Source organism: Oryctolagus cuniculus, chromosome 16 (assembly GCF_051225735.1).
Source record: "Oryctolagus cuniculus isolate XC-2025 breed Fujian yellow rabbit chromosome 16, ASM5122573v1, whole genome shotgun sequence".
Classification (NCBI taxonomy): Eukaryota; Metazoa; Chordata; class Mammalia; order Lagomorpha; family Leporidae; genus Oryctolagus; species Oryctolagus cuniculus.
Genome location: NC_142882.1, coordinates 65,017,143 through 65,041,533, shown reverse-complemented (window position 1 = coordinate 65,041,533; position 24,391 = coordinate 65,017,143). Strand labels below are relative to the sequence as shown.

At 41.6% G+C, this 24,391-nt stretch overlaps 1 protein-coding gene across 6 annotated transcripts in view; it reads left to right on the top strand.

Annotated features, from left to right (window-relative positions):
• Window positions 1-24,391, top strand: part of AMPH (amphiphysin) — a 230,289-nt gene that overhangs the window by 178,103 nt on the left and 27,795 nt on the right. For 2 of the 6 annotated variants that reach the window (XM_051853303.3, XM_070059746.2), the window contains 6 exons: window positions 3,456-3,572; window positions 7,131-7,154; window positions 9,175-9,198; window positions 11,964-11,996; window positions 15,915-15,971; window positions 21,170-21,295. In XM_051853303.3, coding sequence (XP_051709263.3) covers window positions 3,456-3,572; window positions 7,131-7,154; window positions 9,175-9,198; window positions 11,964-11,996; window positions 15,915-15,971; window positions 21,170-21,295 — 381 coding nt within the window. Of the gene's footprint in view, window positions 1-3,452; window positions 3,573-7,130; window positions 7,155-9,174; window positions 9,199-9,442; window positions 9,935-11,963; window positions 11,997-15,914; window positions 15,972-21,169; window positions 21,296-24,391 lie in introns of all 6 variants that reach the window. The other 4 variants (XM_089316121.1, XM_051853302.3, XM_051853305.3 and 1 more) reach the window with 4 other exon arrangements.

Below are 24,391 nucleotides of genomic sequence, written 5' to 3'. Positions count from 1 at the left end.
CCATCACAAAAACAGTAAACAGAGTGGGTTAAAAACAGCAGAAGTTTATTCTCAGGTAGTTCTGGAGGTCAGAAGTGCAAGCTCTCTGAAGGCTGTAGGGAAGCTTCCTTTCCTCTCCCTCACTGCGCGTAGTTGCAGGCAGCTTAGTGTCCCCTGGCTTGCAGATGTCTCACTCCAATCTTGGCCTCCATCATAGCACAGCATTTTCTCTGTGTGTCTTCTTTCTATAGGATTCCCTTTGTGTCTGTCTATCTTAATTGTCCCGTTTTGTAGGATACCAGTCGTTGGAGTAGGGCCCACCCTAATTCAGTATGACTTCATCTTTATTTCACTACATCTGCAAAGCTGTGATTGGTGACACTCCCAGGTTCTAGATGAGCAGCATGTGGGGGACCCTGTTCCATCCAGTACAGAGCTGGTGGGTACTGCAGAACTTCCAGTGGCCCTCTGCAGACTCTGACTGAGAGATGTGGTACTGAGGTCTCAGTGGCAGGCTGGACGGGCAGTGAGGTCAGAAGCCGCTGACTGACCGAAGCCCTGCATCCGCTCGTTCCAGCTGTATCCATGAACTACATAGATATAGCAACAATAACCTTGACCAGCCTGTCTTCCTCCTTCCTCCAAAGGGGAGGCCTCTGTACTCTATGCTTTGGTAAGGATTCTGTTAGGCAATGCAGATACAGTGCAGTTTGAAATGCTTTAGAGAAGTCAGTACTCTTTTCATCGTTAGACTGCACCAAAATGTGTTAACGTGCGGTAATACTCATGTGGAACCTTAGTGCCTTGTTGTGACATAGTCAGTGAAGCCACCACCTGTGACAGTGGCATCCCATATGGGTGCTGATTCAAGCTCCAGCTGCCCCACTTCTGATCCAGTTCCTTGATAATAAACCTGGGAAACAGCAGAAGAAGGCCTCAGTCCTTGGGCCCCTGCACCCACGTGGGAGACCCAGAAGAAGTTCTTGGCCCCTGGCCATTGTCGTCATTTGGGGAGTGGACCAGCAGATGGAGGCAATCTCTCTCTTGCTCTCTCTTTCTCTTCCTCTCTCTGTCACCCTAAAACTGTCTTTCAAATGAAATAACATATGTATAACTAAAATTTAAAAATAAAATTTGAGCCAATATGAAAGTTGATGGAAAACAAAATTCATGTAGATTTTGAAGAGGAACAAGGGAGTAAGTTTGTGATTGTACTTACTAAAAAAGAAGGAAACTCAGAATACCATTATCTTTGTGAAATTTTATAAAGCTTATATTAGGAGTAATCATGATACAAATTAGAAATATTAAGGCTAATAGCACGAAATATAAGCAGCTTTCCTTCTGCAATGAATACTGATATACTGACGAAAGTATTAATTTATTATGCACATCTCTCTCAGCTTCTCATAGATTTCTAGGTTTTAAAAATTTTATATATGACCAATTTTTTAAAAAGATTTATCATATTATTTATTTGAAAGTCAGATTTACACAGAGAGAAGGAGAGGCAGAGAGAGAGAGAGAGAGAGAGAGAGGTCTTCCATCCACTGGTTCACTCACTAATTGGCCACAATGACTGGAGCTGTGCCAATCTGAAGCCAGGAGCCAGGAGCTTCTTCTGAGTCTCCCACGTGTGTGCAGGAGCCCAAGGACTTGGGCCATATTCTGCTTCTTTCCCAGGCCATAGCAGAGAGCTGGATTGGAAATGGAGCAGCCGGGACTCGAACCAGTACCCATATGAGATGGTGGCACTGCAGGCAGTGGCTTTACCCACTATGCCACAGCACTGGCCCCAGTGACCAATATTTTTAAGGAATTTATTAATATATTAGATTCTCAGGGTCACAGCAAATCAATGATAATTACTACAACACAATCATCATATTAATGCAATATTAATACAAAAGGAACACATTCAATGTAGGTCATAGATACAATTCTAAGAATATAATGCTAACCTTCCTCCCTCTCTCATCTTTCTTTATATTTTTAAAATATTTGAGATAACAGATTTTTAATTTATGTTATATTCAAATGTTTAATATTCCACTAAATAAAGAGTTCAACAAGTAAAAAATAAAAAGACTATATTTCAGTAGGAATATCTGCAAGAGTCATAAGCAATATTCAGTATTTTTTATGGACTTATTTACTTATTAGAAAGGCTGAGTTAGAGAAAAACAGAGAGAGGGAGAAAGAGAGTCTTCCATCTCCTGGTTCACTCCTCAGATGGCCATAACAGAGCTGGGCCAGGCCAAAGCGAGGAGCCTGGAACTCCATATGGGTCTCCCATGTGGGTGGTAGAAGCCCAAGTACTTGGTCCATCTTCTGCTCCCTCTCTAGGCACATTAGCAGGGAGCTGGTTTGGAAGTCGAGCAGTCTCGACTCTGATCAGCAATTGTACAGGATGTTGGCATCACAGACAGCAGCTTAACCCGCTATACCACAGCACCAACCCTGTGACAAATATTAATGTAAATAGCTTCTGTTCTTTAAAGTCTTTCTCTAAACATCACTTTCCAAAGTGCAGTGCTTTACCCATTGATGTGACCTTCCAGGTTCTAGAAAGCAGAATGGTACAAAAATGAAGTTTCTGTCGAATGCTAAAAGCATGTAACTTGAATTGTGTGAGAAGTGACCCCAGTTCTCCTCCCTGTAGTTTCTGGAGACTTTGTCAGCCCTGTCCCTTACTGTATAACATCCCGAGTCAAGGACAACTTCAAGGCCACATTGTCTTCTTATATTATGATACCACAAGTAAATGAACAGATGTTCATATTTAGCTCAGATTTTTCTGTTATTATTATAGCAGGACTTTCATTCTATCTATTTGTGTCACCATGTTTTTAACCCAAGTGTGTTATTAAGATGGAAGCTCATTTTGCAGTGAATGTTGGAATACCTGTCCTCACTGTCCACCTTTCCCTCTCTGTCTCTCAAATACACGTGTGTATTGTTGAAATGAACAGTATTAAGGATAAAGAATGGATCACAGGGTGTTAAATCAAGGCAGAGGGTACCACTAAGAGAATGGGCAGGTGTGATGTAGTCAGCAATACACATGGTTCCTTCTTTTTTAAATGTTAGTCTCATGACAGGGAGTTACTAGAGTGACCCATTTTACGCATGGGGTCACCTGTAATCTTTGATCCAGGTTCTCTGAGCTAACAGAGAAGGACATTCCTTGCAGCTTGCTGGTGTTAACACTTATATCTCAGGAGCTTGTTGATTTGACCCAGAACTGGGTAAAGGAAGGTACTGGAGCCTGGACTTGTTTCAGAGCGGATTGGGATATGGTTGGCTGGAGGTCATTGTTGCCGTCTCACCACCTTTAGCTGAGTGACTCTGGGAACATGAGAATGAGCCACCTGGATGGTAAAGGACTGGGAATATCAAATGATGGGAGGGATTCTACAGGAGCCGTGCTAGGAAGTCTAGTCAGCTTCAAGCTCACGCATGTGTTGTTTTAGCAGAATGAAGTCTCTGAGGTGAAGAAAGAGGAGACGCTGCTGGATCTGGACTTTGACCCTTTCAAGCCTGAGGTCGCATCTGCTGGCTCTGGGGGCGTCACCCACTCACCCATGTCTCAGGTATCAGCTGTTTTTATTTATTTATTTGTTTTGGATGTCTCAGGATGATATTTCATAAATCTTTTTTTAAAAAAACTATTTATTTATTTGAAGGGCAGAGTGAGAGAGAGAGAGAGAGAGCAAGAGGGGTTAAGATCTTCTATCCTCTGGTTCACTCCCCAAATGGCCACAGCGGCTGGAGCTGGGCTGATCCGAAGCCAGGAGCTGGGAGCTTCTGCCAGGTCTCTCATGTGGGTGCAGGGGTCCAACCACTTGGGCCGTCTTCTTCTGCTTTCCCAGGCTCATTAGCAGGGAGCTGGATTGGAAGTGGAGCAGCCGGGACTCAAACTAGTACCCATATGGGATGCCAGTGCTTCAAGCAGTGGTTTTACCTGCTATACGCCACAGTGCTGACCCCCTTCATAAATCTTAGTAAGCCTGATGGTGACTCTCCCGTTCAAATGAATATGATCTACTTTTCTTTTTGGTTGACCAATATTTCCTTATAGAAAAAAGGGGTAGCCAGAGAACCATATCAGTATTAATTATTCTAACCCTCCCCAGCCCTTTAGCTTTCTCTACCCACAGATCCGTCATAACTGTACGTTCCTTTTCCCCCAGGATTTCTCTGTCACAGAGTAACTGTTAATGGGGCCCCACTTGGCACACTACGGTGTGCTGGTTTGGGTGATTTGGCATTATAACTTCCCTAAAAAACACTGTCTCCTTGCTGTGGGTTGACTCATCTTACTGTTTCCTCTACTTCCCTTCCCCGTATTTACAAGACATGATCGAAGTAGCCAGGAAGCCTTCCTGGGCAGGCATGTTTTCCAGCTTTGATGGTTGTGAATGTGACAGTGTTAGGCAGAATCCTCCGTTCTGTGCTCCTGCTCAGTGTGGAGTTGATCTTGTTTCCCAAGGCGTGACCTTTCCCAGCCCTTCCCCACTCTCAGTGTTTCTCCATTGCAGCCGTCATTGTCACGTCTTCCTCTGTCAGAGGCACACGGATGACTTACAGGTGATTCCTCTGAAATCTGGTTTAAATCATCTCTGCTAATGGAAGGAAGCTAAGGCAAAGTCTGTTAAAGCAGAGGGGTGTATATAAGTATTTTGAATGTAGTTGAGGTCTCATTTGAGTTTGGGTAAGTCTGAAGTGTTCAAACACACTTCAAGTTAATTACTGAGAGTGGACTGTGAAGCTCAGCTTAGAATTGGTAGACACCTGCTCGAGGTCCTGGTCTTGAAGCCTTGTTGGTACTTTCCAGTCGACTGCTGGGGAACAAGCAGCTCAGTATGAACCTCAACAAATAAGATTTCCTCCATCTAATCTATGCTTTGTTGTGGAATGCAATTGAGTTTCTAAAGGCATCCATTTTGTAACACAAGAACAACAAAAGTCTAAAATATTAAGAAAATTCAAGATGAACTAGACCAAACACTAGTCTTAAAGATCATTTGAAAAAAAATAGTCTCTTAGGTAAATGCTTCAGAAAGCTGTTAACAGTTCTGGGAGGTTCGTGATGTGCATGTGAGCATTAAAGGATCCGAGAAGTCCTGAAATTAGGAAATCTGGTCAGATTCATTTAACTTAGAGTTTCCCAATTTTGTTTGACCTCAAAAACCTGACTTAATGAAGCTTTTCTGAACATTCATTGGAATTTCTCTGAAACATACTTTTGGTTATGTTAAAGTGGTAATTGTCAGCACTTGAGGGGTCAGCCTTGGTATCCAAGAACAGTAGAGAATGAACATACCTATAATTCTGTATTTTTCCTTCTAAGAGCTTTCTCACAGAATAGACAGCCAGCCAAGTTCATGGGACTTCCTTGAACTTATTCCCCTTAGTTCACTACTTCAGTGGCAGAGACAAGGTGTCCGTGGAGGCTACTGTGATGATTTGTAGGAGATTCCACATTTGTCTGTAAGTTGGAATCAAGAAAGAGACTCTTATATCAGTTCATTATTAAATTATTACGTATAGCGTGGGACTTTGTGCAGACATACTATGAAGATATTCTTTCAGAATTCTTTACAAGAGTGCTTAGTTAAATCTTCACCAGTCTCAGTGCTGAAGGAAGCACATTACTCTAGTTAGGGCAAGCCCTGTGGGTCCTCTGTGTCTTTCCCTACAGCCTGCTGGTGGCTGTACTTGAGTCACTGCACTCTGGGCTCATCCTGTGATCCAGTTTTAATGGTATCTCTCCTCTTTCACCAAGAAAAAAAGTCTTAAGCTGCAAGGAGTGCAACATAGTGCCCTTAGAATCCGCCAGCGTTCTTTCCCCTTCACTCAATGTGATCTCCTTTACCCATTGCCTGACCCCGTGTTCCCACTTGATGTTCTTGCTGCTAGCAGATCACATCCTCTTCTGATCTCCAGCGGTGCCCACGTGGGCTAACACGGCCTGAGCATTGATGAACACGATGTTTCACATTGCTGCCTTCCCTTGGAGGAGAAGCTGGTGCAGACTGCATTATGCAGAGACATGCAGTAGCTTTTATGATCTGCGATTCTTATGGGGACATGAAGCAAGGAAGCAGAAATCAGCCAGATGATCAGAGAAATGCATATCAGATGTAGAAGAACTTGTGTGACAAGCTGTGGCTTTCAATGGGGCTCTTCTACCCTCCTGTCTCACTCTAGGAGAAGGCGCTAAGCAGGAAGCCAGCCAGGCTGCCAGGATGCAAAGCGGGTGGTGCAATGCAGTTAGAATGTGCACAGATCAGCTGTCAGTCAGAATCCCAGGACCCACTTTTGACACCAACTAAGACATCTATAGCTGCATCTGGAAACTGTCCTGTCTTTAATATGATATTGCTAGAAGGCTTTCTAGTTTGCTGCTCGCATTTAGTGATTTAATACAAGTGCAACAATGTGAATCCATTCTAATTGCAAAGACATGGGCATTAAGTGATGTAGCTTTAGTGGTTGTTCTCAATCATTAAGGGAATAAGAATGAGAACCTCATCCACAGTGGAGGTCATTTGAACCATCTGGATTCATTCTCCAAGATCAATAAGTTTTGCAAGTAAAGTGCCAGTGGTATGTGTAATTAATTTATATGTCTTAAGGGGCGTATATGTGATGGGGAATAGCATTAGCAGTAACCAGGATCTACATTTCCTCAGAAAAGAGCTGAGCTCTAGTATCTGAACATTTTGTTGACTTCATTTTAATGATAGGTTTGTGTATCTTCAAGTCATTCCTTTCATCGTGTTTCTGTAGTTTTATATTTGCATAACAAAAGGCAAATTGAATAGACTTTGTGTTATACTATATATAGTAGTCTGTACTGTAGCTGTTAGTCACATATGGCTATGTAAACTTGAATTCCATAAAATTATGTAATACTGAAAACTTAACTACCCTAATACATTTCAAGTGCCAATAGTCACATGTGACAGTGGTTACCATATTGGATAGCATAGATATGGAACAGTTCCATCAACAAGGAATATTCTATTGAGCTAACTGTACTAATTCTTTAAAATGTTTATGATTTCAAGAACTTTTATCACCCTAGCACATCACACATGCTTGAGACTCGTATATTAACAGTATTTTTGTTTGTTTGCTTCCAGACATTGCCTTGGGACCTGTGGACGGTAAGAATCGCCAAGAAATCTACTTTCATGTTTTTAAGAAATTTTTATATGTACAGTATAAAGTAAAGCCAAGTTGAATATGGGTGTTATCATACATCTTGATCCCTAGAAATTTGGAAAACATATTGCGTTTTGTTTCACTTGTGATAGAAGAGCTGTACATTTATATGATAATGTAGTCCCCTGAAACAGTCATTGGGCCCCTGAAGGTTCTGTGTTACTAGAACCTGGAGATGCTTTTGAAGAAAGGAGTAGGAGTGGCCCAGAGTCTTGGGTAGTGGTGTCAAGAATGTGGCGTTGTGTCTCTTGGCTTCTTCCTGTGGTGACTGGCGGCCAGAGCAGCTGTTGTGAAGGACATGCGCATATGTGGTTGCCGTTAAACAAAATACAAGCAAAGTGTGCGTGAAAAAGTGGAAGCGATGGGTTCCTGTGCCCATGGGATCACTCTTCCCATTGTTATGGTCAGTGGAGCTTGGTTGGCGTTTGAGCATCAGAGCCAGACAGCTCTTAGATTTAAGTCCAGACTACTGCTTAGAATCTTGTCACTTTGAGTAGTATCTACAACTCTTAGAAGCCTCACTTTTTCTCATCTGTAAAATGAGAGTACAAGCAAAACCCATCTCCGAGAATTAACTCAAACAATATCTGTAGAGTGTTTAGCCCAAGGCCTGTTATATACCTATAAGAGGTAGATACTGTCAACCAGTGTTATTTGTTCCACTAACCTGATGTGCCAAGATGAGCACTCCAAAAAAACCCAGAAACAGAGACATGAACAGAGCTCTGTGGTGGCCCAGCTGGTACCCTGAGAGTCCCTTATTCATACCTTGTAGAGCCTCACATTCCTTGGTGGTAGGCTTTTGTTGTAGAAAGGCCCTGGTCAGGAGGTCTTAAGCACCAACTTAAGCTTTATGTTTTGTTATATCTAGTGAGACAACAACAGGAAAGTTTGATAGATCTAGCCATTGGTGGGCCTGGTCTTCTGAAGTGACATTGCTACCTTTTCTCCCCTTAAAGCAAAAAGGATGACTGTCCCCTTCCCTCCTGCAGTAGCGGGTTGGTGCTGTGCTCTTTAGGATTCTTGGATCCCAGAGGATAGCTCCAGAGAAGAGTGACAAATGTTGGTTGCAACCACCAGGGACTAAGTTGTATCTTTTGTACGGAGTTGGTTTTGCTTCTGTGTTTACAAAAAGAGGTAAATGGGTTGATATTCAGGACAGTTGAATTATAACCTGAACTCTGTGTTAATTTTCTTAGAGGTTAAAGAGGCTATGCAATTGTTGTTACTCTGATATTTTGTATCTTAGTTGGAGCTGTAGCACATTTCTAACCCTATCTTGTAAGGGTAATAAGAAGGAATAGGAAACTTGACTACTTCAGAGGACAAACTTACTGGAATGGTAACAATCTCAAGAATGCCAGATGGTGGCTTGCTGCACATAATTGCTCTCAGTTCACAGTCTTTGCAGCTTCCAAGGGGTTTTCTTTGTGTGCAGCAAATAACTTCTATGTTGGGGGAAGAACATCAAGAGAACCCTTCAGGCAGTCAGAATGTTATATCTCATCATTCTCCCTCTAAACATCCTCTTCCCTCAGAGGCAGAACCAAGTTGAGGATGAACTTGTGGGAGAGTTTATAAGTATTCTAAGTATATATCACCTGATTCCATGCAATTTCTTTTCCTTTAGTGTTCTTATTCTCATGTTTTTCAGACTTGCTTATTTATTTGAAACTTCCCATCTCAAAATCTGTTAAAGCTACAGAACATTCTAGTTGATGCTACAAAATGATACATCTCACTTTGTGTGTGAATTGTGTCTTTTCCATAGCAGTCATAAGTAATTTTGAAACAAAAATTATCCTATCACAAAGCAAGTTGTAAAATTTAATCCTAAACTCTTAAAATTCACTGCCTTCAGTAGAATGTTGACTTGGGACAGCATGGGATTTTAATGTGCCTGGGAATTATTTCTCTTCTCTTGTTTTATTATTCTCTCTCTCTTTTTTTTTATCTATACAGACAAGCACTGATTTGGTACAGCCGGTAGGTAAATATCCAGGAAATGCTGGATTTTGTAAAATTTTATATTCATTATGTTATATAGAATGATTTTTTTCCTCCATGGCATTGATAGTCATAGATTTAACCTTGAGCCATTTAATTTTTAACGCTTTCTAGTTTTCTTTAACTTGGTGCTACCCTATTAACAAGTTTGTCTTTCTCATCAAATCTTCTCACGCCTATCTCATCTTATTTTTTTTTCTTTGCTCTTCTGCATACTGTAAAGACTGATTCTTCAAAAAGTCTTTCCTTGTGTAACCTGATCATGGAGGAAAATCCAGAGAGTGGGTTGGCCGAAGAAATTCAAAGATCTCAAAATGATATAGGCGCTTGTACATGGGGCCCTGATGCTAGCACAGACAGTGTCAGCCAGGAAATTACCCCAGGTGCATCTCAAGAGGACTCTGCATCTCTCTCTGGAGCACAGCAGGACATGAGATTATCTACTGCAATGCTCCCTGCTGCTGATTGGCCCACGGTAGCTGAACAGGGTGACCATGACCTGGGCCCAGCCCCTCCAGATGGAAGTGAGCAAGTGTCGCCTGTTCCCACGGCTGGAGTTGCCGCCGCTGCTTGTGTGGAAGTGGAACAGCCACAGGACTTGCTTGATTCAGACGTTCCAGCCGTGGTGACACCTGAGCTATTCAGAGAAAGGCATGAAGATGTCCAGAAGTCAGATGAAGAAGAAGAGAGACAGAAGCTTGAAGACTCTATGTGGGCAGGTGTGGAGACAAGTCAAAAGGTAGACACTGGAGTTATTGATAACAAGGCACTGGGAGGTGAAGAGGAATTTGAAGAGAAAGCACAAGAAAGTGCAGGAAATGGAAAAGTAGACCTTGAGCCTATACGAAAGCAAGATCAGGAGACCTTGAAAATTAATGGAGTGGAAACTAGGACAGATCCAGGAGCGGGGTGTAAAGAGAGTATAAAAACCAATCAAGATTATTTTGAAGAATCTAGCTTGTTAGAGGAAGGCATGGGAAGAGTAGACATGGTAGAGGAATTTAATGACAGGGACCAAGGGCTACCTGATGAGATTCAAATAGGAATTAACAATGGTGAACTTACAGAGAGCTCTGGAGCTAACCCTTCCAGTCACACAGATGCCTTGAATCTACCTCTTCAGACCAACTCTGAACCTGATATTGAAGATGCCAGCCGTGAGGGATGGGAGTTAGCTAGAAAAGACATAGAGGAAAATTTAATAGATGCTCCCAACCATTCTGTGATATATCACCAAGCACAGGGCAGTGCAGATACTGCAGAAATTCAGTGTGAGACTGTGCCAAATGTTTCTGGAGGTGACAGGGATAAAAATCAGGCAGTTGTTTTAGCAAAAACACTTGAAGTGGAAGTTCAGTCTAGGATTGACCTTAACTTTCTGCTGGGAGCTAATGCAAACAGAAGAGATTTGTGTTCATGTCAGGCAGCAGATTCATTAGTAGAGGGGTCTGATGGTACAGTGACCGGGAATTGTAGTCATTCCATTCACTTGCCAAACATTGTAAAGACAGACTCTTGGGGAACAGATCCAGGTCAAAACTGGCAGCCACGCTTGGATTCAGCAATGAATGACATGGACATATCAGGATTCTCTAGTGTTCCAGATGGCCAAACAAGCGGACTTGCCAGTTGGCCAGATTCTGTTAACCATTGTCCTGTCAGAGATATGGGAGGCTTAGATAATTGCTGGGAACATTTACATATAGTTGAGAGCAAGAGAGGAGTGCAGATGGACTTACTAGCAGGTGCATCTGGGGAACAAGCCATTGCTAGCTGCTCAGCAGAAAGTCAGGAGATAGCTAGACCATTGGTTCTGGGAACCTCCTGGAACACTAGCACTGAGAGTTCTGCTAGCCCCCAAGACAATGACATCAGCAACTCAGATTTATCTGAAGATGAAATTGCTAACCAGAGATATGGATGGTTGTACCAAGAAATAGAGGCTGATAAAGATGAGGTACTTACCCCAATTTGTAGTATAGACTAGCCAAAGACTTCTGTAGGTTCTGTTTTTTCCTAATGTCTCTCACCTTCTTCATTATCCATCACTATCTTCTCCGAGGCCTGAATGTCATGTTCCTCTTGAAACCTGTGCAAACCAAACACAAATAGGTTGACAAAAAAAAAAAAAAAAAAAGTATCCCTGTAGCACAATGAATGTGTTGGGCGTTAAGGAGTATCTATTTTATCATCCCATTTTCTGAATTGATTCTTTGTATTTTCACTTTTATCTTCCAGGCACTAAAAATGTGCCAGGTCAACAGTAGTGCAGATTAATTTACCTTTCCTAAAATGGAAGTTTAGTTTCCAGTAAGAACACATGAGATGTTAGAACCCAGGGCCGTTGAAATTAGAGTGACATAATTTCTGTTCATCAAAATGATGTGTTATAGAAACACTGGAAGAGCTTCCTCCAGATTCTGTCAGTGGCCTGGGGAAAGTTATTGACCCTCTCATGGTTCTTTTCTTGGAATCATCTTCTCATTATTGAAAAAATAGGTTTTGTTTAGCACTGAGCCACATACCAACAACATTAACAGAATTAATCTTTCTTTTTTGTCAGCCTATTTAAAATAATACAGCATGGCCTTTGCATTTCTTAATAACTTTCATGCATAGCAGCCTTGTGTATTATTTTAAAATTTGTTGTCCTCTTTTCTCTCCAACTTGTCTCGTGGATATTTACTGATCCTACAAAACTGATGGGGAAAAAATAACACACTGTGATTTCTATTTCTGTTTAGGCTTCTGGTGGTTCATTTAATGGATTCACCCAGGTAAGGAAGCAAACTTCTACCAAAATCCATCTGCTGGGAATGATGCAGATTTTTTCAGTGGAGTCTCTGTGTCACTGGTATAGCATAAGGATTAAGGATATCAGCACAAAATGTGACCTTACTACTTACAAACAGTAATGGAGACCAAATGGTAGCAGTGTTGTAGGACTGCCATGAATATTATTTGAGATACACACACAGGGCACATAGCCCAGTGCCCTTGCACATACTTAGTGCTGTGTAAATTTAATTAGCTGTTATTAATATTATTGGCTATATATCATGGGCTTCTACCTTCTGCTGATTTTCCTGCTAGAAATTAGAAATGGTCCTGAGCTAAGAAGGCTACTAGTTTCAGTTGTTGAAAAAGTGGAGTTGGGGGGGCAGTGTTCTGATGAATAGGTAAGGCTGTTGCCTGCAGTGCCAACATCCTATATGGGTACTGGTTCAAATCCTGATGGCTCCACTTCCAATCCAGCTTTCTGCTAATGTCCTGGGAAAAGCAGCAGAAGATGGCTTAAGTACTCGGGCCCCAACCACCCATGTGGGACACCTAGAAGAGGCTTCTGGCTCTGGTGTGGCCTAGCCATAGCCATTGAGGCCATCTACAGGGTGAACCAGCAGATGGAAGATTGATCCCTCTCTCTCTCCCCCCACCCCCGCAGCTCTGATTTTCAAATAATAAATAAATTTTTAAAAGGAAAAATAGATTAGATTATCTTGAACTAGTAAGATAGATATTTAGAAAGTATTGAGAGGTTTGTGGGAGCCCCTTCTGAAGCTTTACACAGAGACCACAGGACGCAGTCTCAGCTCTTTACTGGTTTTTCAGAAAGGAGCTTATGGAGACGAGAGAGACCGTACATTAGCTCTCCCCACTAAAGCAGTGTTTCCCTTGGATGTTCGCGAATAAGGAACTACACGAAGGACTTTCCCGTCACTGCCCGTGTTCTAACAGACAGGTCTGAACCGTGAAAGTGACAGGCTACGTGGCTATCAAGACCCTGGTCTCAGCTCTGACAGCCTCTTCAAGGGACACCTTAAGCAGAAATTTCTCTATGATGAGTGCTTCAGCTCAGAATGTCTGACATACCCAGTTTCTAGTATTTCTCATATTTAGAACTCTCTAAAAAATAGATATGTTTATTAGGCTACAGTATATTCATCGACAGAAGTCTCTATTACCAAGCTTTATTATTTCCCCTGTGTTTTCTAGAAAAAAGTGAAACCCACTCACTTAAGTACAGATACACATACGTACAAAGTGCTATGATAATGCATTTCTTGAAAAGTTGGGTCATAAGCATTACTATCCAGGTCTCATTCTCTTCAAGTGTGTGTCTCTGCCAAATTATTAATGCACATCATTTAAATGGTAACAAAATATTGCATTTATTTTAAAACTTCAAACTATCTTACACTCGTACCTGGTTTTCTGTTTCTTAGATATTTTTACTTCTTTAACAGATTCTCTGGCTTTGCTCCAAATGTGTGCATGTGTTTCTTACCATGATTTCTAAAGTGTTATCTATTGACTTATCTCTCTGGAAAGTGAGGACTTGAGGTGTTTCTACCTTCCACCCTCCTTCTGCCTTCCACTTTCTGTTCTTCCTCTGATAAGAGTTCCATCATAGCCATACAACCAACCCATGGTGATACCATTAGGATGTAAATGCTGTTAGCAGCCAAATCATGAAGTTCGCATTTCCTTTCATGCCAGCATTTTGTTTTCCTTCAGATAATAATTGTGAGTCTTGTTTCTTTGTCTGCTAGCTGGTTTGCTTAGGTTTCTAGTTACTTGTCACTAATTCAATCCCATACTTTGTAGCTGTATAGATCTCCTTCCATTTTGTTGAAAATAGTGTATATTCAAGAGTCTTACCTTCTTTAAGAAATCATCTGTCTTTCCCAGACTGCTCCAGTCCAAGGTGGGTATTCTGTGACTATGGTTCACGCCACAGCTGTTAATATGGGATGTCCTGTTATTGCTGCCTTCACCTGTCTCTGTCTCTCCACTGCCCTGTTGTATAGATAGAGCTCTTCTTTTGTGGTTTAATTCCTCATCTGAATAGACTATGTTCTCTAATAGCTTCCTGAGAAAAATGTGCATGGGAGGTACCTATTCATGACCTTATGTATCAGAAAGTGTCTTGATTCTTATATATATAATGGGCTGTTAGTTAGATATTATGATGGAAGTTGTAAATCATTTTCCCTTAGAATTTTCAAAATGATTACTCCACTCAATTCTACCTCCTACTATTGCTATTAAGAAATTGTCTTTTGATTTTTGATCTTTGTGAGAAACCTTCCTCTCTCTCTCTTTCCTCCTTTTTATCTCTTTCTCCCCCCTTCCCTTCATCCTCCTTCTCGTCATTCCTCCCTGAACCTTTGGAGAATCTTCTTTTAATCTCAGAGTTTCTGAAATTTTACTGTGATAGTCTCTAGATCTGATCTGTTTTCGTACGTAGTATTAGTTAGACCTTTTCAGTCTACAAGTGTATGTGTTTTGAATTGGTGGATCTTTTTACAATTTCATGGAAGATTTCTTGGGTTGTCTTTGTTCTCTCATCTATAACATGTATTTTTTTTTTATACACCAGCTTCTTTATCTGCTCTTCTAATTTGTTTTGCTTGCTACTTCATTTTCTCTTTCACTTTTCTCTATACTATTTCTACTTCATTCCTATAATTTTTCAATTTCCAACAGCTTTTTGTGGACTGGGTCTGTTTCTTAATAGTACCCCCCCCCTTAGAATGTGAATATAACATCTCCCATTGTATCTCTGTAAGATTAGTAATCATTTTTGAAGTTCCTTTTTTTAAAAAAATGTCTTTCTTCTACTTGCTTTTAAAATTTTTTTCTTTTCTGTTTCCCTTTTGCACTTGAGACTTCTGCAGAATGTCTTGTGATCTTGTTGAATACCTGAAGGTGAGATGCTGGAAAACTGACTGGAAATGTGTACAGGTAGATAGATCTCATTGACTGTGGGTGTTGTGCAGCATTTGCCGGCTCATCTTAGAGTTGCTGAGGTCCCCTTCTTTAGACCTTTTCCCTGCTTGGGTTGATCAAGTGTCTCAGGAAAGACTCCCCAGTCTCTTGTCCGGAGGCCGGAACCTTGGCTACCAAGGTGATGAAAGATGAAGGTTCGTGTAGAGATCCTTTGTTCCTCTAGGGTTTCTCCAGCTTGATCTTTTGGATCAATTTATGTGTTTTGACAAATCTGTTACAGGTGGTTGGTTCACAGATAACCCACAGCAGTCACACTTAGGAGATAGTGTTATTACATTCCCAACATGGAAGAGTTGACATTTGCAGCCCAACTTGGTGTCAATGTCCATGAGAGAAACTGTGGCCCAAAGATGATCCTGAAGCCAGTGCCTCTTGTTCCGTGACCTCACTGTAGTCTCAGAAATGTGTATTTAGAATAATCCTGTGAAAACTTACTTTTGCATTGTTTTGTTTTCATGATTTAAAATAAAAGGAGATTAAAAAAAGCTTTGAACCTATTTATGGACTCAATTGATGGTAGCTCATTTAAATATCTTTTTTTTAGATTTATTTATTTATTTATTTGACAGGTAGAGTTTACAGACAGTGATAGAGACAGAAAGGTCTTCCTTCCATTGGTTCACTCTCCAAATGGCCACTATGGCCAGAGCTGCGCCGAACCAAAGGTAGGAGCCAGGAGTTTCTTCCTGGTCTCCCATGCAGGTGCAGGAGCCCAAACACTTGGGCCATCCTCCACTTCCTTTCCAGGCCACAGCAGAGAGCTGGACTGGAAGAGGAGCAACTGGAACTAGAACCCAGTGCCCATATGGGATGCCAGTGCCACAGGTGGAAGATTAACCTAGTGCACCACGGTACCAGCCCCTTAAATATCCTTTTAAAAAATCAGTTTTCTCCTCAATTTTCAGCCCCAGGACACTTCGTTATTCACAATGCAGACAGACCAGAGTATGATCTGCAACTTGGTAAGTTGATTTTCTGTGTGTTTGGGGGGAGTTGTTAATTATTACTGGATGTTATAATCTGAGTTGATCATTCGAGTTTGTCTGGAGTTTCTTTACCCAGATGGGTTTCTGCAGTTGCCTATTTTTAAAGATATATTAATTAATAGTAATTGTACATGTTCATGGGTACAGTGTGATGTTTCAATACATGGATACTTTGTATACTAATGAAAATGGGCTAATCAGCATTTCCACTTTTTTGATGCTACTTTATGATTGGACTCTTGGAATGTCTTCTATTAGTTCATACAATGTATACTAGGTTATTGTGAATTCTAGTCTCTTCACTTTGCTGTATAACAGTAGAACTTTTTCTTCAATCTCTGATTTTTCTACTAATTATCCAAACTCACTCTATTCCTCCTCCGTCTCTCTTAGCCATTCTGTATTCAGGTTGAATGGAGTGTTTAGGCTTTTCCATGTATAAAGTCAGGTGATCTGCAAAATAGATATTTTGACTTCCTCCTTTCAAATTTTGATACCCTTTATTTCTTTCTCCTCCAAATCTCTCTTGCTGGTACTTCCCATGCTACATGAATAAGACTGGTGAAAGTGGGCATTGTTGTCTTGTTCCATATCTGAGGGGAAATTCTTTCAACTTTTACCCAGTTAGTATGATGCTGGGTGTTGGTTTGTCACATATAGCTATCATGATTTTGAGGTATGTTCCTTGTACATCCAATTTGTTGAGAATTTTCATCATGAAGGATTGTTGAATCTTTCTCTGCATCTGTGGAGATGATTATATGGTTTTTGTTCTTCATTGTGTTGATGTGATTTATTGAGCTTATTGATTTGTGAATGTTGAACCATCCTTGCATCCCTGGGATAAATCCCACTTGATTATGATGTGTGACCCTGTTTTCTAGAAATCAGGAGGGAAAACATCTATAAAATCTTAAATTGATTTTAAATTTGATTCTTTTGATTCATAAGGGCACACTGATCCCAGCAAAACTCCAGATCTCTTAATTTTGGGCCTCATTGGCACACAGTAAGCCTATCAGGGACATGGATCTTTCCATGAGACAACCGATAGGACTGAAATGAAAGTGCCTCAAGTGTTCATGCTTCAAGGCAGATCCCTGCTTTTCATCATCCTTTCATTTTGTGAGTTGTAAATAGAAGAAATTCACAATAGAGTTGAAATTCCTAATTTGATAACAAATGAGAAAAGGGAAAAGCTTGGTTATGGAATGATTGGGAAACTGTTAGTCTTGGTGCTTCGAGGAGAGGCTTTTAAGATCGGTGCTGCAGGGTCACAGGAAACTGCCTAGCAGTAGCAGCAGCTCACCAGTACCGTTGCATGAAGAAAGCTTCAGAGATTTCACTCGTGAGCTTGTCACTGCTGAGCTACTTCTACCTGTGGGGAAATCCAGTGGAAGACAGAGCCTCTGTGGCCTGCGAATAAATGATTAGATGTTTCAGATACAAATGATGCTGGCATTGTGGTGGGCATCTGTGACACGGTGGGTTAAGCCACCACTTGGGATATCCACATCCCAATTTAGAGTGTCTGGTTTGGGTCTTAGGAGGTCTATGTTTCTCATCCAGCTTCCTAATAATTCACCTGGCAGGCAGTGGATGATGGCCCAAATACTTGGCTTCCTATCACACATGTGGGAGACCTGCATGGAGTTGCTGGCTCCTGGCTTCAGCCTGACCCAGCCCTGGTTGTTGCAGACATTTGGGGAATAACCAGTGGATGGAAGATGTGTGTGTGTGTGTGTGTGTGTGTGTGTGTGCTTCCCTCACTGTCACTCTGCCTTTCAAATAAATGAATAACTATTTAAAGTTATGTTGATACCAATAATGAAGCCAAGGAGACTCATCCTTCATGTTCATTGGAAATTCTCAGCCTAAGTGATGGAAGATAAGAGTTTTAATTACCAACCGTGAATGGGTTTTTAGGAAAAATTGAGAAACACTGGGATAAGTAGAAAGGTTATAATTAAACTCATACTTTCTATTTCAATGCAAAAGATGCAGGCCTGGAATCCAGTGACTTTTAAGCTTCTCTGAACATCTCGTAACCCTCCAGAGCTGGATATGGGAGCTTCTGATTTATTAAGGGCTGCCCTCCCCTTCCCTTAACAAATATTCTCTGAAGCAGACATCTTCACCTTCTTTCCACTGCGAAGGTTAGCTTTGTTAACCCAACATGGCAAATGCTGCTGACATGGGCTCTGCACGGTGAGGAGCGGGCAATCACAGTGAACCCTTGTCTCTCACTGGGTTGTGATTATACAAGCCCTTCCAGGAGCAGGAAACCTCCGTGACATTTGGTTCATTGACTGTTCGGAGCGAGATGGTGGTTGATGTTGGTAATTACCGTATGTCTCCCAGCCTGCGTCTCATGGCACCACAGCACATCCCCTGAGTCTAAGTTTAAATGCTTTGTGAATCTGCAAACCTTGCTCAGGGCTCAGTTTCCTCTAAGACGCTTTGCTGTTCTCACTAAATTAGCTCTCCCAGGATTGAAGAAACAAGACTAGAAGGCAAATGCCATAGCGGAATGTGACTAGACTCCCAATCCCATTCTCCCGACCTGCCTCTTCTTCCTCAACATGATCTGACTATCTTACCACAGAGAATACCAGAACGTGTGCTCCAAGTCTGCACTATTGATCTTACTGCAAAGGGAAAATTTCATTTTTGATTCTCAGAGTTGCGCCATGATGACATCCTGCTGTCACCAGTAAATGTAAAGGGTCCAGCTCTTCTCTGTGTGGTGACTGCCGCTCCCGCAAAAGCGGGATCAGTAGAGCATTCCACAGCAGGTGTGGTCTGGTGTCAACCCATCAGCAGGCTCTGTCAAGGAGGCTGTTTGTGAAAACGTGAAATGGTTGAGGCGGGGCACTCTTCTATTCCTACAGGACTGTTTCAGCTCTTTTCATGAACAACAGCCCACAGTTTGTCTTTGTTTTTCTCTCTAACTTCATGAAATGTTTGTGACTTTACAAGGGATTCTTACCAGCAACCTCTTTACCTGAGAAGGAACAGAAGGATGACTTCCATTTCTGAATCTGAGTAGCTGCATGGATGTATGATCAGGTTTCATCCTTACTCCTTTTTCAGTGCACCTGGGACTTGAGTTAGGTTGCAATGCCGTATCATGCTGTGCAGTGTGATTTTGTGGTATAGTGAAACATGTCATGACTCGTGAGGGCAAAACCCAAGCCTGTGTCGCCTTCATACTATGATATTGTGGCCTTGTCTAACTTGTGCAAGCAAATGCAATTAGACTGGTTTAGGAAATCACCCAGATTATGCTTGCCTTACAGAAAACTTCAGCACTTTCTCAGACTTCTAATAAACCCAAACTGCAATGGAGATATTCATTTTAAATTGTTTCTTCATTTTTGCAAATACACAATGCTATATTTGTTTGATGTGTGTTTTAGAATTTCTTTCGGTTTTTTTATCTGGCTTCAGACTTTTCCATAGCACAGATTCGGCTTGCTGGGGAACAACACCTGCTTCTGGATTTCTTGGTTCTTTGTCAAATTACCTCTGTGTATTCCATTGTATGGGTCATTTGATACCACCCTTTCTTGCAAATCGTCTTGCCTTCCCAAACGGTAGGATCATACTCTAAGTGCTCCCAGTATCTGTCTGCCAGTGTGAAAGCTTGTTCCATTATGAAGATAATTCTTTTTGAACAATAAAAGTGTAGTCTTTTCCCATAAAGGACTCCTAAGAGCCTATTAGAGTGAATTTTATCTCATTCTTTCTTAAAAATTGTTTCAAACCAGCTCTTAATGGTTATAAAAGTCCATAAAAATATAAAATCTCTGCACACTTGTCTACCAAAGTGTTCTTTGATTTTATTATGCCCTTTGAAAGAATAGCAGTGTGATCATGGCAGGCATTACAGTGAATGACTTGGTGGGAGCACAAGCCAAATATTTTGTTTATTTTTCCAGCACCAAGCTACTCATTACTCATTTCCTATTAACTCAGCACAGTTTTCCTATCCCTTCTCTAGGGAACTTATGTGCATTGACTTAGGTGAATATACAGGAAAAGCAGAGGTGGCAGTGGTGGCTTATTGGGAGAGTGTGGTGGAAGCTACTGATTTCCCCCAATCAAAGTATTCACTGGAGAACTCTACCCTCCAATGTCCATTTGCTTAGTGAAGTAATCTTATTAAAATATGCTTATGCATATTAATAAGAATTATAAAAGAATATTTTAGTAGCTGTGGGGATGTATGCATCAGCTGTGGTGTTTCTAAGGGCCTATTATTGTTTTATGTTGATAATTTTAAGACTAAATTGGTCTTTCCCTAAGGGATGTCAAAGGCCTGACTCAGCATGTAATTGGAATTAGGATGAAATCTATGTATAGACGTCACAATGGGACAGAAACACCTTACCCTACCACACAATTAAAACTGTCTAATTGACACCATGAGAATTCTTCCCTGTGGTTCTTTAAATAATTATTTTATTATATGAAATACACTGATTGATAAGGATTTTGTTGGTGGGAAAGAAAGAATAAGGAACCAAACGAGACTTTACAACAAGGCGGCAAAGTATCGGTGAATGTGGCAGTCAGGTGGCTGGGCCTGCTCTTCCCAGTCTTGGAAATTGGATGCATTTTAGTCTGAATATTGGGATGATCCCTGGATTTTTTTGGAGCAATGCCCCTGAACTGTGTGACCTCAATCTCTCTGTCCCTCTCCCTCTCCCTCTCCCCCTCCCCCTCTCCCCCTCCCCTTCCCCCTCTCCCTCTCCCCCTCCCCCTCTCCCCCCTCCCCCTCTCCCCCTCTCCCCCCTCCTCCTCTCCCCCCTTCCCCTCTTCCTCTCCATCTCTCTCTCTCCCCCTCTTCCTCTCTCCCTCTTCCTCTGCTCCTCTCCCTCTCCCTCCCTGCCTCCATCCCTTCCTCTCTCTCTCTCTCTCTCTCTCTCTCATTGCCAAAGGAAATGACAGTTTTTGAAGATTGTAAAAGGAAGCTTAACAATATCTATTCATAGGATTTGCAGTTCTGTAAAGGTTCATGGTGCCAGATGGGGAGACTTTTCCCAGCAGATCCAATGAAGCAGGTTCTCTATGGGATGAGCAAGAGAATCTTAATTGTCCAGTGTTTTGGAATGTCACCTATTTACATGTTGAATTTTTTTTCCTCTAACCACTAAAACAAATAATTGAAGGCTGAATCTGAGCAGGCTGCACCCACAGAGCCGAAAGCAGAGGAGGCCCCTGCTGCTGCCACACCTGCTGTCGGACTGGACCTGGGACTGGATGCTCGGGCCGAGGAGCCAGTGGAGGAGGCAGCGGTGAGCGCGACCTCCCTCCCTCTGCACCTGCCTCCCTGCCGCCGCTGTGCTTATCTCATGACCTCACACATCATCTCTCATCCATGCTTCCTTCCCTTGTGCTACACAGGCTGCCCATTGGTCACGGCTCCCCAAGTTCAATACCCTTCATACCTTTGATAGTGGAACTCTATTTCATTTCACTTTTCAGAATAGATGCTATGGAGAGAACTGATCTTATGATCTAGAGAGTACTCCCAGGTATCCTAGATGTAGCTATCTATGAAGAATGCCTTCATTTTTTTTTAATGCTGTCTCATTCATAGTAGATAGCTTTTGTAGAACTTGCTGGTAATCAGAACTGTTAATAACATGTTCTACCTGTGATGGCTGCAGATGTACCTTGAGCTAGGGACCTACTTGAGTGTGATAAACAGGACAATAATTTGTTGGTTGTGTCTAGATAGTGATTACTTACAATGTTAATTTTGTAGCATTGGTTAAAGTCCAATGAAGGATTGAAATCCTGTATTACAAATCTGTGAGTCTCTAAGGATTCCTATATGTGCAGCAGTTTTTTCAAAGTCAAGTTCAGTGCTGGCTGTTTTTTTTTTTTTTTTAATTGATTTATTTGAAAGGCAGAGTTACAGAGAGAGTGGGAAAGACAGACAGACAGAGATCTTCCATCCACTGTGGTGGTGCAGGCTGAACCCAGGAGAGAGGAGCTTCTTCCACATCTCCCGTGTGAATGCAGGGGCCCAAGCACTTGGGCCATCTTTCACTGCCTTCCCAGGTGCATTAGCAGAGAGCTGGATCAGAAGTGGAGCAGCTGGGACTCGAACTGGAGCCTGTACGGGATGCCGGCACTGCAGATGGTGGCTTAACCCACTACGCCACAGTGCCAGCCCCAAGTGCTGATTCTTTTTTTTTTTTTTTTTTTTTGCTTTTAAAACTTTATTGAGACCCCTCCCATCCGCCGGCCCCACCCTGAGGCCCAAATGGGCAGGCAGGGCCAAAGCAAGGGGGTGGGAGGGAAATGAGTGGCATAGGGAGGGCGAGCAGAGTCAGCAGGGGGTGGAAGGTAGAAATAGCCAGGAACCTATACAAGCCACTCTCCGCTTCCATCCTATGCTTGTAGCTCTGTGCATTGAGGAAGCGCCACTCGCAGAGGTGCTGGGTTCCATTCCCACCGCTTGGCCCAAGCTTTCGGATTCTAAACGGAAGCACCTGTGTGGGGCTTAGGGCTGGGATTGCTGATCCACCCACCCCAGGACGCGGGGAAAACACCTTCCGGATTGCTACGCCCCCCGCAGCGCGACAGACCCCTGCCCAACAAGTGCTGATTCTTAATGAGAGACCTTTGTGCTAGGATGAAAACCCATCTGTTTGCCTGGGAACCAACTCTTAACCTGATCCATGTAGCCATATAAAGTTATGATATGATTATTGTTTTTAGCCCTTGCTTATACTCCTGTGGAACTGTGGTTTCTTGCTTTTATTTAACCTATTTTTTATTTATAGAAGGTGAACAAATCCCATGTATTTCATATTTACAGATTTAGGAGCATGATGATACTTCCCACCCTGTCCTCCCTCCCACCCATGTGCCCACTGTCCCTCGTCCTTCCTTTCTTATTCCTTTAATTTTCACAGTGATATACTTTCAATTTATTTTATAATCATGAGAATAACCCTCCACTAAGAAAAGGATTCAACAAAAAGTAAGAAGAAAAAATAAAAACACTGTTTCACGATAGTAGCGACAAGAGCTATAAACGATAATCAAGTCTCACAATGTCAGTTTTGCTGATAAACATTACAATTTTTGTTCTTCCTACTTTTACTTGTTGAATATTATAGTTGATAGTGAATTAAGCCTGTGATTATAGTGTAAATTGAAATTTTGTCTTTACAAAAATTAAAGAAAAATAAAAGCAAGGAGAGGGAGACTTAGGGTGGGAGGGGAGGGAGGAAATTATAGTTATCTTCTTGGAACTATACCTATGAAATCTGTTGTCTTATATTAATAAAAATTTTTTAAAATGCTATATGACAAACTACAATGAGCGCTAATAGGCATCAAACTTAATTGGACAGTGTACCACCCACAAAAGCATAGAGTTCAAACTATCCAGCAAGTAAAAAAATAGTTTATTTATGTAATTCAGTGACTATCACCCAAGAATTTCAATCAGGGTACCATTTACTATAGCTTTCTCAGAGTCTGCACAAACAGGAAACCCAGTTTCCCTATTACCAAAAATAACAGGGTCTGTGTTAGATACTTAAGAGAAATGAAAATTATGTTTCATGCCGTTGGTGCATTTGGTCATTTTAATGAGAACTGGGTAGGTCATCTGTCAAATCAACCACTTAACTAATAGAGAAAAAAGCAATAGGGCAGGATAGTAGTTGAAAATACTAAATAAGGATGATAATGAAGAAGTGTTACATTCTCCATTAAAAGAAGTCTTACACTGAATATAAGCAATGTGTTCAGTTGGATCAAATCTCTTAGAAGCACTGCTTGGATTGACTTTAGGCCTGAGAGTGTCATGTCCAGGGTTTTTCTTCTTAGCTGTCACTCCCAGACTGACTGGTGATCTCCATGGATGGGTGCAGACGCGGCATTTTCATTTGGTGTTCGTTTGTGACCCATCTACCCATCTTAGCTTGTCAGATTATTTAAACAACAAAGGAAGAGGAAATATAGTTGAATTTTTCCCTATTCTTACAATTTAGAGAATTAATTTTAAAGAAGATATGACCAGTGCCAAAGAGATAGATATTGATGTAGGTTTTGAGAGAAGTTGCTTCAGTTCCAAAAAATTTTCATCACATCCCTGTTTTTGAATAGCAGCACCCACTTTATCTTATCCAGTGCTTGTAAACAACATTGGTTCCTTGTTGTCAGATCAGGCATAATGCCACAGCGGCCATGCTGTTGAGCAAGGGCAGCACTTGATGTTGTGTGATAGACTGGCGATGTGCAATAGACAAGCAAGTGTGCTAAATACAGGCTTGAATGTTAATCCTCTGTCATCGCTTCTCAGACCCCTCACACGCATCCTCCTTGTAACCCACTTAACTGCGCGGCTCTTGGCTTCTTACAGAATT